General features: G+C 34.2%; 2 protein-coding genes across 3 annotated transcripts; both read right to left on the bottom strand.

Annotated features, from left to right (window-relative positions):
• Nucleotides 1–1,294: 1,294 nt before the first annotated feature.
• On the bottom strand, nt 1,295–3,600 carry LOC7490064 (probable cinnamyl alcohol dehydrogenase). Its single transcript, XM_002313839.4, has 5 exons — nt 3,427–3,600; nt 3,184–3,297; nt 2,790–3,017; nt 1,899–2,338; nt 1,295–1,759 (listed from the first exon to the last, which is right to left on the bottom strand). The coding sequence occupies exons 1-5, from the start codon at nt 3,513–3,515 to the stop codon at nt 1,557–1,559; spliced, it is 1,074 nt and encodes a 357-aa protein (XP_002313875.1). The 5' UTR covers nt 3,516–3,600; the 3' UTR covers nt 1,295–1,556.
• Nucleotides 3,601–11,295: 7,695 nt separating this feature from the next.
• On the bottom strand, nt 11,296–15,578 carry LOC7457559 (RNA pseudouridine synthase 4, mitochondrial). 2 transcript variants are annotated; one of them, XM_024608223.2, is made up of 10 exons: nt 15,190–15,578; nt 14,832–14,903; nt 14,535–14,672; nt 14,402–14,449; nt 14,221–14,301; nt 13,771–13,896; nt 13,553–13,654; nt 13,350–13,458; nt 12,389–12,435; nt 11,296–12,268 (listed from the first exon to the last, which is right to left on the bottom strand). In XM_024608223.2, exons 1-10 carry the CDS (start codon nt 15,532–15,534, stop codon nt 11,909–11,911), a joined length of 1,428 nt encoding a protein of 475 aa, XP_024463991.1. In that variant the 5' UTR covers nt 15,535–15,578; the 3' UTR covers nt 11,296–11,908. The 2 variants fall into 2 exon arrangements, with proteins under 2 accessions (XP_024463991.1, XP_024463992.1); XM_024608224.2 differs by having other exon boundaries at nt 13,783–13,896; nt 15,190–15,577.
• Nucleotides 15,579–15,889: the final 311 nt, after the last annotated feature.

The following is a 15,889-nucleotide window of genomic DNA, read 5'->3' as shown; positions in this document are numbered from 1 at the left end:
ATATATTTGAGTAATTGCCTTAAGTGATCTGCTTTATATCAAGATTTACTCGTGACGTTATCAATTAGGGTTTAAATTAAAAAAAAAATCATAAAAAATAATTTTTGATCAGTATTCAATTTGGATATTAATAACGTGCTTAAGTTTTTATTGGAGAAAATTGGCTTGAAATACCCATGGTGTCAAGGTTAAAAAAAAAAAAAAAAGGTAGAAATAAAGTTAGATGTATATCGGTGGTTTCATCTCTTTTTTCTTACCTAACATAGTCAAGGATAGCAACCAAATGACAGTGACATGGCATAAACAGGCGAACTAGTTAGGCCACCTACGTACGACTTCTTTGACAACTCAATGTAGTTTAGTCAGATGGTGTTGTTTGGATTTTGGAAATGTTATTATAATTATTTTTTAAAATAATTTTTGTTTGAAAATATATTAAAATAATTTATTTTTTATTGTTTTAAAATTATTTTTATATCAGTTCGTTAAATTAATCTAAAAATATCAAAAAAATAATAATTTATAATAAAAAAATAATTTAATTTTTTTAAAAAATATTTTTAAAACATTAAAAAAAAATCATATCGTAAAATTCAGATCAATGATTACCCAACTTGGTAACTGGATTGCTAATTTTACTGGTCCAGCAACCGCCCAAGCTGGGCTTAAGTATATCATTAGGTTCATTTTCAGTTTTCACCGTCTGCCCTTCTCTTTTCTTGATTCCCCGAGCTTCTTTTCCTCTTCGCTGTTTTCCTTCAAGCTCCTGCCCACGCACCAAAAAACTATTCTTTTAAGGTTCCTTTTCCTTCTAATCAGACTGGCTGGTTGAAAATCAATCAGCATATGAGAAAAAAAAGAGGAGCATTCTTCTATAAGAGACCACAATGTAGTTGCAACCGGCCTCATCCCTAACTAATACAACTTCATCTCCGGTCCCCACAAGAAAATCAAGTCCGAACCTTATCTTTCTTAATTAAAATTCTCTTAAACTTTTCATTCTCGAGCTGCTTTTTGTTCACGAACGATTAATGCGGCTGCGGCTGCGGCTGCGGTATGTCAGATGCACAGACTGCCCCATATAGTGGTAGTCATTCTTCTTTGCTAGCTTATATAGTGCATGATTGTTTCTAGTCATTGAAGATGTTTTGATGTCCTTTAAGGGTGAGCTTCCAAATTCCTTGAGAATTTGGAAGAATACGATCCGAGGTCTTTACATCACAAACCACAAATTAGAAAGATTGTCAGATATCCAAATGTTCAACAAATAAGGCTTACCTTATGCGACAAGATGTTTTCAGAAAGTTGGTCATCTTTCATTGGCCACAAGAGATTAGTTTTATGGGACAGATCACCAGATGCACAGCGCATTCAATTACAAGGTAACGCATACCCATTAATGAAAATAAAAAAAACAACTCAACTTTTTCTTTATTTTAAAAGCAAAGACAGACGGTCACATTTGATCCACAAAACACATCACTCGAAAATAAAGTCACGTCTGAAACAGGTATCAATGTATATCGCGTTTTTTCGAAGATGAATAGTATTGTTGTTCAGGGAATAAGCTTGCTACCAGCAACATCGACAACGAATCTATATCTCACATCATTTTTCTCAAGCCTCTCGAATGCTGTGTTGATATAATCCATTTTGATCACTTCAATCATGGAGGCCAATCCCTTTTCCTTGCAGAACTCAAGCATCTCCTCTGTCTCCTTCATGCTCCCTATGAAGCTCCCGGTGATTGACTTTCTCCCTACACAAAATTGCAAGAGAAGAAAAGCACCCTCATCAGGGATTGTGGATTATAGCAAAAATTTCCCAGGTTTATACTCAATTGAAAATTAAGTAGAGAATACATAACTAATCTTCAAAGCAAATAGAGGGACACTCACCAAGCATAACCATAGGCGTAACAAACTGCAATGGGGCATTAATAACACCCATCAAGATCAGCTTGCCATCAAGCTTCAATAGAGAAAGGTAAGGCTCGAGAGGGTGAACCACAGGCACAGTATCGATGATATAGTCAAGTTGATCAGCAGCTTTTTGCATGCTTTCCACATCCGAGCTGACCAAGTATTCATCAGCACCAAGATGTTCCATAGCCTCCTCCCGCTTCTTGTCAGAAGAACTAATCACAGTTACGTGGTGTCCCATTGCCTTTGCTATCTTCACCCCCATGTGCCCTACTCCTCCAAGTCCTAAAATCCCTCCTCTTAGCCCACTCTGTTTCAGTCCAAAGTGTTTAAGAGGGCTGTAAACTGTCAATCCAGCGCACAATAGCGGCGCTGCTTGTTCTGGTGACATCCCATCAGGAATTCTCACCACAAACCTAAGGAAAGAATCAAAGATTATCAAAACAGGCACGAGTTTTGCTTAATCAATTAATTGAGCAAGAAAATGCACGTCAATCGAAAAAGGTTTTCTGTTTTATTTTGGATTAGAAGAGGGTTTTTCTAGTGCGGGAATAAAATTTTTGGACCTACCAAACTCAATTACTGCATTCCAATTCACTATCTAATACATGGCTAATTAAATGCAGAAAGAACTAATTGGTTATTTGTGCATAAAAATTCATATGGGTTGAAATAATGCTTCTCCACAGTAAGAAAAAGTTCCAAATTGGAATTCTTTGACAAAGAACCATGTACGAGGAACAGTAAAAAAATGAGAAACTTTCGGTCATAATGAAGTCCAAAATCAAGAAAACTAGATATTACCAGGCTAATAACAAAAGCAAGTAATTACGAACTTAAAAGGGCTTAAAATGTTTTGATGGTTACTTTTGATCGACAACCATGGATTCAGCAAAGCCTCCTTGGGTGGGTTTGCCATCAGTGTAGACATCATTGTAAGACCAGATTTTCTTGTTGCAGTATTGCTCAATCTCTGATTTGCATGGATGACAATTCTTGCAGCTTCCAACGATGACTCCAACACCGACAACATCTCCAACTTTGAACTTTGTCACATCTGATCCCACCTCAACAACCTCACCAACCACTTCATGGCTATAGATCACACCAAAATACCAATAAAGATCATTAAAGAAAAAGGAAAGCTAAAAAGAAGATAAATAAAAGAAACATGGAGAGCAGTATATAAATATTGTGTGCGTGTTCGTTGTGTTTTTGCCATCTTGGGGAAAACAAAAGAGGGTTTTTTTATTATAAGTACCCAGGGACCATAGGATAGTGTGACATGCCAAGATCATTTTTGATTTGGTGGATATCGGTATGGCAAACTCCACAGCTGATAACCTTGATAAAAACATCTTCTGGCCCTGTATCTCTGCAACCAAGAAAAGAAGAAGAAGAAAAATTAGAGTTTAGAGGCGTAACATTAGTGCTTGTAACTACACATGGAATATACATACTAGAACCATATGTCAGATAAAGAGACAGATTCAAGAATATTTACCTGAGACTATAGGTGTAAGGAGCGAGATGCCCAGTTGAGTCTGTTGCTGCCCATCCTACAATTTTTCTCTCTGTTTCAAGGCTACCCATTTTCTTGAAACAATGAGGCTAAGAGAGAGAGATGGAGTTTCTGTGGAGAGTTGAAGAATTATAAGCCACTATGGATGAGTATATATACAAAAGCACAATAAAGAATGGCAAAGGTTACTTGGCAACAAAAAAGACAAGGACAGCTCCGCATATTTTACGGGTGGTGGTAGGTGAAATGTGATGGAGTGGCGCCATCCTCTGCTTCCACAACCATGGGTCATTTCTTCAAAGTTGAAAATCAAGTGAACATTGTCCACATGATCAAAACATTGGTGGGGCCTCAGTAGTATCGATGGTCCTGATTAACTCATGGTTCTTGGGAAACAAAAGGGAACATAATAGTTAAGAACACTGAATCTGTGATGAGGTTTGGAGCATCATGTATACGTCACTAATTAAGTATTTCATGAAAGGAATATCTTAATTTCCATGGTGGTTACACAGTTGCCTAATTATATTATTTGCTTAATTGACGTAGTTGGTGGTGAGTGGCGACAATATACCCTTGGTATTTACTGGATTGTTGTGCCGTCGACTGAAATTTTTTTAAACATGAAAAAAGAAATTTAAGAGAAGATTATATTTTAAAAAAAAGTAAGAAAAAATTAATGTTTTGATTAAATTTTAATTAATTTAATAATATGATGAAAAAAATAAGGTAACAATAATAACAAATAAAAAAATTATTTTGGGTAAAGCTGGACTAACACGTGAAACCCATGACCTAGACATGAGATATATCTAGATTACATGTTTATCATGTTTCCTACGTCATCAATTCAAGATAATTCAATAAAAAAAATAAATTTATGATAAAAACAAAACAAGAAACAAATATAAATCAAAATATTTAATATCGTAATATGGGTAATTTATCCGATTATGTATAATGAATTTGTTTATTAAAATATTTTTATAATAAAAATCGATTCACGTGGAAAATTTATTGAATATAATAAAAGGAAAGATATTGTAAGGTTGCACATATTAAAAATATTATAAAAAAATAAACATTTTTAATTTTTAAAGTAAGTTTAATATATGTAAAATATATATATAAAAAATTATAGATGAATTAAACACACCAAATATAATAATAAAAAATTAATATTTAAAAAATGATAAATAAGCAAGAAAAATTATGGAGAAGAACCTTATTAGACTAATCAATGGCCTCTAAAAACCACAAAAAAATGCCTCAAAACCTAAATCAACTCAAAACCAAAAGTCTTCCCGATCGAGCTCAAATCTATTTAGACACTTTCAATGTAAAAATAAAAACACTTAGGCCCCGTTTGTTTGCTGGAAAGTAGTTTCTTTTTGGAAAGTAAATTATTTTCCGATGTTTGGTAGTGTAATAGAAAATAAGTTAGAAAACATTTTCTAGTGTTTGGTTATGTCATGGAAAATGAGCTGAAAAATAATTTATTAATGTTTTATTTTTTTAAGTTTATTAAAATAACGAGGAACAAATCTTACAAATTAAAAAAGTTAAATGGGAATGAAATTGAAAAAAAAATATAATTCCATAAATTATCTCAAATAAAATAAATAATAATCAAAATAATAGAGATCAAATCTAAAAAATAAAAAAAATTAAAAGATGAAGAAATTAAAATAATAATAATTAACATTTCATAAATTATTTCAAATAAAATAAGTAACAATCAAAAGAATGAAGACCAAATTTGATAGATAACAAATTTCAATTAAAAAATGATAAGGGAAAAGCAAATAACAATTATAAGGACCAAAATTAATATAAAAATTAAATTCTAATGGATGAAATTGAAAAACAAATATTCAAAATAAAATATATACAACAATCAAAAGTTTGAGGACCAAATTTGATATAATCAACAAATAATATGACATTTCTAATTTTTTCACAACTTTCGGAAAATGTTTTCCGCCCAAAATAAAAGAAAAACACTTTTCTGGAAACCAAACCAAATTTTCCTTTAACTGGAAAGTGTTTTCCGTTGACCAACTTTTCTAATGACAAACAAACATAGGAAAGTTTGGAGAGTGGTTTCCGGGAAACCAGTTTCCGGAAAACAAACACAACCTTAATTCAAATTTCTTTAATCAGAACCATTTGACATAAAGAAATTAATTATTTTAGTGGTTAGAATCGTCGCTAACGACAACTTTCTCTTTCTACGCTAGAATTTGGTGAGTTCTTCTCTCTCCTCCAACCAAAAAAGAACTGAAATTGAGAAAAATAAAGTTTGGTATCAAAATTGATTTTTTAAAAATTAAAAGAACCGATTAATGTAAAAGCTAAAAAAGATAGAGGACTAAAATAAAATTTTTATATAAATTTTAAATCCATCATTTATTTTACTTGATTTTTTCATTTCAGTCCTTTACCTTTCAATCCAACATCATCTTCTAAAAAAATATGCAATGAAGTGCTAATTTGAGTTTAAAAAAACAAAATTGTTTAAAATAAAAATTTAAAAATCAAATTGATTTTTTTTTAAAAAATAACCACTCCAATTCATAATTATATGTGGAATGACAAACAATAATAACACTACAATACAAGCATTAACTCTTTTAGTTTCTTTTAATTAATAAACTATACGCAACCGAAGCAATCGAGCAAGGGGGGCAATAAACCACCACTTGGGATTATACTAGTCCGAGTTATTTGGGTATTTTTATTTTAAAAAGTCAAAGAGAAAGGGTGGATATTAAATTTGATGGCCGACGACAATGATGAAGATGAAATTATCTATTTATTCATATATTACTTGGAGGATACTATACTACCAAGTACCGTCCTCCTCGCATGATCCAAAGAATTTCCTCGCCTCGCCGTTATCAATAAACCGGAGGGTTTATTTAGATTTGTGCTGATCATATATGATTCCCGTTATTATATCGTCGTTTGAACTTTGCAGTCCTTTTCATGGGCATGGCGACCTGTTCTTAGGGTTGGAGCCTGTCCGAATACGGAATCCCTTTTTAATAATATCCTCTCGTATTTCATATAATATTAGGGTTGGAGGATTCAAACCTTAATTCCAAGCTTTAATGCCAGAGTTGCAACCTCAAATTGTTTATCATCTCGATTTTTTTTCTGGATAAGGTTGCATTAACGTTCCTGTAAGACATTTTAGCAGTGACAGCCCGTGACTTTGCTGTTGCGTTTCTGCAAGACACCCCAGAAGTCGCTCGAGAAGCTTAATTTATGCATGCTTCACACGGGCATATGCTTTTAATTAACTGACCCGCAATGAGTGGCTCGATCACATGAGTTGAGTAATGTTTCCAGTCTTGTAGAATTATTTAGCTAATATGTTTGTGAGATTTGTTAAATTAGGTTTTGAAAATTTCATAATTCATAGTTAAATAATCTAAAATCCTAGTCTTCAAAATTTCTCTATAAATTATGCTACTGTAAAATAAATCTGGCATTGCCATTGTACATAAAAGGCATGCATGGTGATGATGGTGCTCCGCCATGCCACCTCTTATGACTTGTAAAACTCTATAAATCAAGCAAGGATACGGAAGATATACTACCAGCAATACAAGACATTCGCAAATTTAATCAGCAATGCTGTTCGTCCTGTTTTACCATGAAAATCGCAGTCAATTGTTGTTTGGTTATTTATTTTTGTTTTTTTTGGAACAATCATGATATTTTATGTTATATTTGTTTTTTAAAAAGTGGTTTTTGATAAATTACTTTTTAAATTTTTAAATTTTCCTGTGTTTGTTTGCCATTAAAAAAGTTGATCAACGAAAAATACTTTCCAGTCAAAGAAAAATTTGGCTTGATTTCTAGAAAAATGTTTTCCTGAAAAATTTAGACGGAAAATATTTTTTGAAAGTTGTGAAAAAATTAGAAATGTCATATTATTTGCTGATTATATCAAATTTGGTCCTTAAACTTTTGATTGCCATATATATTTTGTTTTGAATATTTATTTTTCAATTTCATCTCTTAAAATTTAATTTTTATATTAACTTTGGTTCTTATTTTTATAATTGTTATTTGTTTTCCCTTATTATTTTTTTATTGAAATTTTTTATTTATCAAATTTGATCTTCATTCTTTTGATTGTTACTTATTTTATTTTAAATAATTTATGAAATGTTAATTATTATTATTTTAATTTCTTTATTTTTTATTTTTTTATTTTTTAGATTTGATCTCTATTATTTTGATTATTATTTATTTTATTTGAGATACTTTATGAAATTTTTTTTTTTTCAATTTCATTCTCATTTAATTTTTTAATTTGTAAGATTTGTTCCTCATTATTTTAATAAACTTGAGAAAAATAAAATATTAATAAATTATTTTTCATCTTATTTTTCATGATATAACCAAATACTATAAAGTGTTTTCCAACTTATTTTTTATTACACTACCAAATATTAAAAAATAATTTATTTTTTTAAAATTTAATTTTTAAAAAATATTATTTTTCAACAAACAAATTAAATAAGCGTTCTTTCAGTCCAGATTTCTTATTATGTTTGACTTGATAGGGAAGACAGGGGCATCAAATGTCAGCAGCCCAGCGTCTCGGGCACCTGCCTTTTCATACTTGGAATTTCGGGAACACAAAAAGGAATGGCTCAACTTCCTTGATTTGCTTCCAATCTTTCTAAAGCAGTGACACCCACCCACTACTCTGACAATTCCTGAAGAAGCAGAGACTTGGTTTCCTTTCGCTTTATTGGGAGACTCTAAAATGCCACCACCTCGGCAGACCATGCTCTGCTAATCGGCTCATGTTTTGATTTGTTCGTCTTACTATGCGAAAGGATTAAAAGTCAGAAATGGAAGCTTTCACATGAGAAAATTTATGCTCTAACTTCTAGAGTGAGAAATTGTGCACAACAAAGGAGCTACTGTGATCCATGCGTCGACATCTTCAAATTTCTGTGCTCCACATAATTACAATGGGAAACTGGGATAATCTTTTGCTCGAATAAGAGTCCGATGAAGCTAACTTCCAAAGTGATTCATCGAGCCCCCATTGACTTTCATGCAATGGTCATGATATTTTTAGGAAATTGTTTTACATTAAGACTAAGAAAGTATACGGTCATTTATTTATATTTAAAATTACTTTTTCAAATGCTTTTAGCATGTAAAGATATTAATTTGGCAATTTTTTTAAAAATAATTTTAATGTACCATGAAAACATCAATATATATATGTACTATAAAAAAAATTAAATTTGATATTTTTTTTAATTTTTAATACACCTTTACAAAAATACAAGTATAGTAAATACAAACTAAATTATCTTTAATGAGATATTTTTGTATATTAAAATTAGAAAATTTATGAAAATCTTATTTGTTGCGGCATGTGAAGAGAGGTGGGAAGGAAAACCTGACTGTACCTAAACCATCATATCAAGTATTTCTTTTTAAAAAAAATCCAAGATTAAATAACAATGAGTGAAAGGAAAGGAGAAGACCATATCAGGAAAAGATTAAAAAAAAAATAATAATCTTTTGTTACATGTCTGCTTAAAGAAGCCATCTCTTGCTTGGCTTTTGTGGTTAGTGGGATGTGACTTGAAAAATCATAGCCCCCACCATCCATCCTCACCCTCTGTATCTCTTTTCTTTATTTTTATTTTTATCATTATCATAATCATAATCATAATCATTATCTTCGCATGCCTGCCACCAAGCCACCAGCGCCACCTGCTCAAGATGGCTTGGTTAAGGGAGGCCACTACTCCACCATTTCACATCCTCCGTCTAAATCATGATGAGATCATGTCAACTAAACCGAAAAAGACTTTGATATAGTGCTACTTAACGACTTCACTGAGGAGGACCTTGAAAATCAACTCCCCTTGCATATTTTATTTCTCGAACCCATCTCTACGGCCACCCCATATGTTCATACCCCTGCTTCTCCGATAGAATAACTAATATGCTGACCAACAAGGAGGCCGAGCATCGCATTTTCTTGTCGTCGGTCCAACCCCGGCTGTGTATATGTCAAACAATTTCCATAATTATTCAGGTCTGTGCTGTTACCGCTACGTCTAGAAAAAGCAAAATAAAAAAAAAAATATTACAGGGATTGGTCGAGATAAGGTGATTAAAAAATTGATCAAGCAGCAGCAGTTGCATGCAAGGAAGCAAACGATACCATGAAGATGCAAAATGTCATAATCTAATCAAGTGTACAACCCATGACATGAAGCAATCCTATTTTATTTGGAGGTTTAGAAAAGTCTTTCATAATTGCATTTGTAAAAGCAACATCTTACAGATGCATGAAAGAGCCATGCTGGGATATGATCCAACAAACCATCCTGGTTTAGAGCACCAGTCAGCAAGACAGCAGGTTCCTATTTATATTGCAAGTGGCATTATATTAATGTTGATGTTGATGCTGGGAAAGGAGAAGGTTTGGCAACTTAGCACTCATTGGAAAGTTAAACATGTGCTTCTTCTAACCTCAAGAAAATGCTGTAAAACAGCAGATATATATTACCTTTTCTCTTCAGACAAAAGAAAATTATATTAAGCGTTGACAAGAATCACAAAAGCTCGATGGAGAATAAGATCTCCTCAAAGAAAAGAGACCAGAAGAAAGAGTCGAGATAAAACAGCCCGATCCTGCCAAATATCTGCCAAGGAAACACGCTTAAAAGCGCACCGAAAGCATGGCTCCGCAAGGAAGAGCAGAAAGTGTTTTACCCCATAACAATGTCTTAAGCGTGCCTAAATTTTGGTTTCTAATATATGCACCTAGTCATAGAGCTGCGCACAAGTAGACGACTTTAGAAAAATTCTTCTGTGATTTAAGCTTCAGAAATTGATAACATTTATATATATTCTAACAGGTTAATCAGCGCACAAATCGAACTATTTTCCCATTATTAACACTGATTAACCTATAGTTTAAAATCATTCATTTGATGAAACTTATGATGACAGAGAGTCGGTGCCGCCTTTGAACTTGCCAATGAAATCTCGAGCAATTGTCTTCGATAGACCCTTCAAAGAACAAATTATCAACACCTAATTCAGCATAAGGAGAAAGAGATGCAAAAAGGTTGTCCCACTTGGTGTCGATGCTTTCTTTCAAAAACCTGTTGTATATGTACACCAAACCTCTCTATGTTCTCCTATTTCCTCCCTTTACTTGGTCACAATCGAAATGGGGCTTTCTCCAAGCTTTTAACCCTTAATAGAAACTTCTCTGCCTGCCCGCCCGCCGGGGCCCTCAAGGGATAGGCGTGGAAGAAGAGGACTTCTGTACATGACCAACTGTAAACCTCGTTAGGTTATATGAACTACAACGAGGAACCTTGTATAACAGGAAAGGAAGTTTGGAACATGATTTCAATTGGTGCTTTACAAAACCCTCATCCTCCCAAAACAGAAAGATTTTCTCTTGAACAGAAGTACTGTTTCATACACAGTTTGATTCTAAAAATTACAAATATTGCCAGAGGATTATAACAGTCATGCATTTTTTTTAAAAAAATTCAAACTAATTGCTTATGCTTATGCTTTGCTTTAATTGGGGAGTCTGATCCCTAGAATTACTCCAGAACCAAGAAAGGATTTTCAATTTATAAATTATATAGCTAGGAACATAGATCTTGGTGTGTTTGGCGATGCATCTGCGAGCGCTTCAGCGAAGTGTCTTTTGGCTGAAAAAACATTGATGCATTTTTGGATGCTTTTTGATGGTTTTAAATTTTTATTAGGAAGATGCCAAAAGGAACGAAAACAAAAGAAAAGGCATTTCAGCCAAAAACACTTTGCAAACGCTTAGCCAAAATCAAACATTATCTACCAGTATTTATTCAACTGTTGGCATCTCTTCGTTCATTGAATATTATTCTCCTCTCCTGCATCAATCAGAACATAACTCAAGAAATCTGACCTCAATGGCATTTTCCTAGATGCTTTAATATCATTTGCATCCCACTCTGCAACACGTTCGATAATTCTTTACAGAAATAAATGCATTCCCTGGCTGTCACAACCTGTCATTTCAGCAATTACCTCCTGCTGGAAACCAAACCAACTTCCCTTGCAAGAAAAACGATTCTCCCTGATATTATGTGCTGAATGCCTGACTCCTTGGCCAGACTACTTCCTTATCCCCACCAAAATCTGCTTTCAGCAGTAATAGGAGAGAGATGCATCTCATTAGGCTTTCAGTTTCAGTACTTGCCACCAACTTCAGGAAAAAAAGAGAGAAGGGAAACCCCAAATTAGAGATGACTGGTTCAACATCCATTCATCAAAGCTTGACGAGACAACCTACTGTGATGATTTTTCACCTCTTTCTCTCTATCTCTCTCTCGCTCACTATTTGACCTCAAACGTTGGCACATTATAGATGAAGATCCCAAAGCTTACAAGATTCTTAACTGATTCATGGTCTCAAAATATCCCAACTTTTTTTCATATAAGGAGGTAAAGGAGCATCAAACTTGAGGCTAGCCAATTGTGAGAAGTCATAGTCTGAAGATAATTGCACATCTTGCAAAGCTTTAGATACATCGGGTAAAACCATTTGTTTGCAGTGGAGATGTAGGCGGGGGTGCTTTTCAGAGATACTACCACTATCCAAATCAAGGGCGAAAGGGAGTATTTTCTCACTTAGGGACTTATCATTTGAGTTATCTTCAATATTAGACCATTGCAACTGTTTCCAATTCCTGTGAGCTTGCCATGCGTATTTGTAGTCTCCAACTATTGGCGTCCCCAATACTTCAGCACAGTGTACACGGAGCTGTGATGGTGACCAGAAATGGTTGAAAGAAATCAGTGACATCGAAAGTGAGCACGAGTAAGAGGACAGAGTTACAGGCAGACATCATAAATCAAGATATGTGTTGATTCTGCTTCATACCTGATGCTTTCTACCAGTGAGAGGGGACAGCTCCAACCATGTGAAGCCTGCATTAAGCCACAGATTAAGACTATGAACTAAAAATTACACAAACAACTAAGAATGAGCACCCAGAAGATCCAAAATTCTCAAATAAATATTCTATTGGAATTAACCCAAGGAAAATGGAGAAAACAGACACAAGACATAAAAGACTAAAAACAATCCAGGACAAGCACAAGAAACAGTAAGTGGAATTTTCTTTGGCTGGCAAGATTATGCTCTCATCAAATGCTTTAAAAGAGAGATATAATAAGTTCAGTGAATTTCTAGCAAACAAGGTCATGCTCTCCTCCTTGGTGTAACTCCTAAAAACCATCCTACATCTTTCTACAATTTCCAGCAAACAAACAGCACAACTAGCAGCAAAATGCTCACTAATACTCCCTAAACAACTTCCCACACGTACCTAATCAATCCTACAACAATTAACTACCAAAGTTTCAGCCTGAAACCCCCTAAAACACTGCCCGCATACCGTTCACAGCCCCCTAAAATTCAGAACCAGAACATCCATTAATTACACATTCATTAAATGCTAGCATTAGAGATATATGGCTCTTAGACAAATTCAGTTAAAGAGATTTGCCCAGAGATCATGTTTAACTACATATTTGAGCAGAAAAGAAGATATTCATGAATGATTTCTGTGTACAATGATCAATTTGGATATCAATGAAATACCTAAATCAGGTTAAATGTATAAATGATTGGTAGCTTATTTAGTTGAACGTAACATCTAATGGGTCGGTTTAATTCTTTTCACTAGCAAATTATCAATAGAAAAGAAAAAAACATGTGTGTCAAAATAAATCTCATCTTCCTGACACATTACATCATCAAGCTATATTGATACAAAACTAGACATGTATTATTAAAAAATTCACATGTAATGGATGTGACAGAGAAGTTACGTGCTAACCATGAGATGATTCAATTACTCTGTACTGTGTAACTGCATGCTGAGAAGACAAGTTTTGTGAATTCTCAACCACTGTTATTCGATCAGATTTTCCATTGTCCACAACCACCTACGAGCAATCAGAGCACAAAGATTTTCAATATGATAATGAAAAAAACCAAAGGCTTCTGATTAATGGTGTTAAGCATTAAACTCATTCTAACCTTTCCCAATGGTGCTGAAATTAATCCCTTTGGACGTCTTGGAGAACCAATGACAAGTGCCCAGTATTTTCTTTGCAGGATTCTTCTTTTGTTACCCACGTCCTTAAAAGAGAAGATAAATATTGTTAGCCTGAAACTGGGATGGACTTAACAATTTTCCACTTCTAAAGGGCATTTATAGACTAAGATAAGGAGAGTAGAGACAGGAAATGCAATACAGTAGACAATACATCATTTGATGCTGCAAGAGTTTTCTCCCGGAAGATGGCATGCAAAACTGTCGCACTTGTTTGTGTCCTTCCCATCACCAAGATACCACTGCAATCTCTGTCAAGTCTATGAACCTGATAAACACAATGATTTCACGGAAATATTTGTCGTAAGGCAACATATGAACAAAAGGGGAGAGCACTCTGCTTAGCTAACTGCTACAAGGATATGAAGACCACTAACTTTTACACAACGTAAAAAATACTTCACTAACTATATCATTTTTACTCCATGCTGCTTTCTGGGAAATGGCCTCAGATCAGTTACATGAAATATTCAATAGAACACATGCTTTTATGACGGCCACAAGGAATATTTTTAGCAAGTAGAGTGTACCTGAACAAGAAGTGGTTCTGGAGTAACTGAAATTAAACAGCATCAATTCACCAGAAACTCACCAGCCGTGGGGGTTCTGAGTAGTCAGAACTAAAGCAACTAGCTGACAATTCATCTAAACTTCTTTTGATGCCAATGCCACCCTGTCCAGAGTAATTTAAGACAAACAAAGTTAAACTTTTACCGCTACTGATCCAACACAACATAAAGAAGCCCTGGAGGAGCAGACATTCTCTAGGTCACCTGAACAGGCATTCCGGGAGGTTTATTGACAACAATGATTGCAGCATCCTAACAACAAAAAAGCGTGTTGGGTCCACATATGGAAATAAGAAGAATATATTTTTGACAAAACAGCAGAGTTTATGTCAATAACCTTATACAGCTCAAGGCCACGAATAAAGTTTATTTCTTCTTCATTGCAATGACAGTCTTGTTTCTCAGCAGGTAACACTTTGACACTAATAGGAAGAAAAATTCTATCTCCTACATCCATCGAATCCTTAGCTGCCACCTTTCAGTAATTTCAAATATCAAAGACAGCAATCATAACCAAACAATATAAAAAACAAACAATTCTTTTAATGCATTCCTAAAATGAAAATCAAACAGTCCTAATCATGAGAAATGCTATTTTAAAATTTTAATCAAATCCACTAGGGTAATTTCTTACTCTTTTCAGCCGATGTTCCTGTCCTTGATCACCAAGATTACAACTTTCCATGACAGGGGACTCTCTTCGTACCTGTAACCACACACACCATGACAAATCAGTCATCCTCCACTTAGCCTTTTATTTAAGTTGTTTCAAATTACAATTCAGTTTCAGTAACAAAGAGCTTTCTGAAAAAAAAATCCAAAAATTAAAACATTTCAGCTACCGTTGAACACTACTAATTGACTACAACATTCATAAACATGTAAAGATTGAAAATTTAAGTCCACAGCCATTGTTTCTTAAGGTCAAATTCTGGGGGGGGGGGGGGGGAACACAGATGCGTATTAAAAGCTTAAGAAAGAAAACCTCAAACCTGTCTTAAGCGAAACAGCTTTTGTACAAGGTTTCTAGGGAGTTCAGGGCAACAACGAAGTACCCACTTAAGCGCTGTCGTTTCAGAAGCTGATTTTGCGGGGATTCTTGCAGAAAGCGCTATTCCCAAAACGCTGCCATTGATAGTCGAAGTGTAAGGAGGTAAAGTGAACCATTTCCCTCTCTTGTCATTCTCATAATGATTTTGGCTTTTGGTGTTGGTGGTGTACCGAGATTGGAGTACGCGGACGGTTGAGATGGACGGTTTGGTTGCATGGAGTGAGGAGATTGACCGTGATGGTTGGAGGAGGACACGGCCGAGGAGCGTGGCGTACACCATCATCATGCGAATTCGTGGTTTTTGGTGGTTTGATTGGGGGAGGGGAGAGGAAGGGTTTTAATATACAAATGGGCTTGGGCTCTGTTGATTCTTTTTAGAAAACTGGTCTAAGCCTTGTAAGGATCCAAAAACACCCACCAGAACTAAATAAGGATTAAGAGTTAGCTATTTAAGAGCCCATTTGTCTTGTGGCCGCAACCATTGTACTCTAATTCCCCCCTTTTTCTTTTTTAAAATAAATAATAGTTTTCGGGTATTTTATTAAGAAGAAATTTTATAGTTCTCGGTTACTTTAGATTTTATATTTTTTTTCATTTTTTCATTTTTTTAAAAAAATTAATTGACAATATGTTTTTTGTTG

The sequence above is a fragment of the Populus trichocarpa genome, chromosome 9 (genome assembly GCF_000002775.5).
Source record: "Populus trichocarpa isolate Nisqually-1 chromosome 9, P.trichocarpa_v4.1, whole genome shotgun sequence".
Taxonomy (NCBI): Eukaryota; Viridiplantae; Streptophyta; class Magnoliopsida; order Malpighiales; family Salicaceae; genus Populus; species Populus trichocarpa.
The sequence above is the reverse complement of the archived record's forward strand: the minus strand, read 5'-3'. Positions and strand labels throughout refer to the sequence as shown.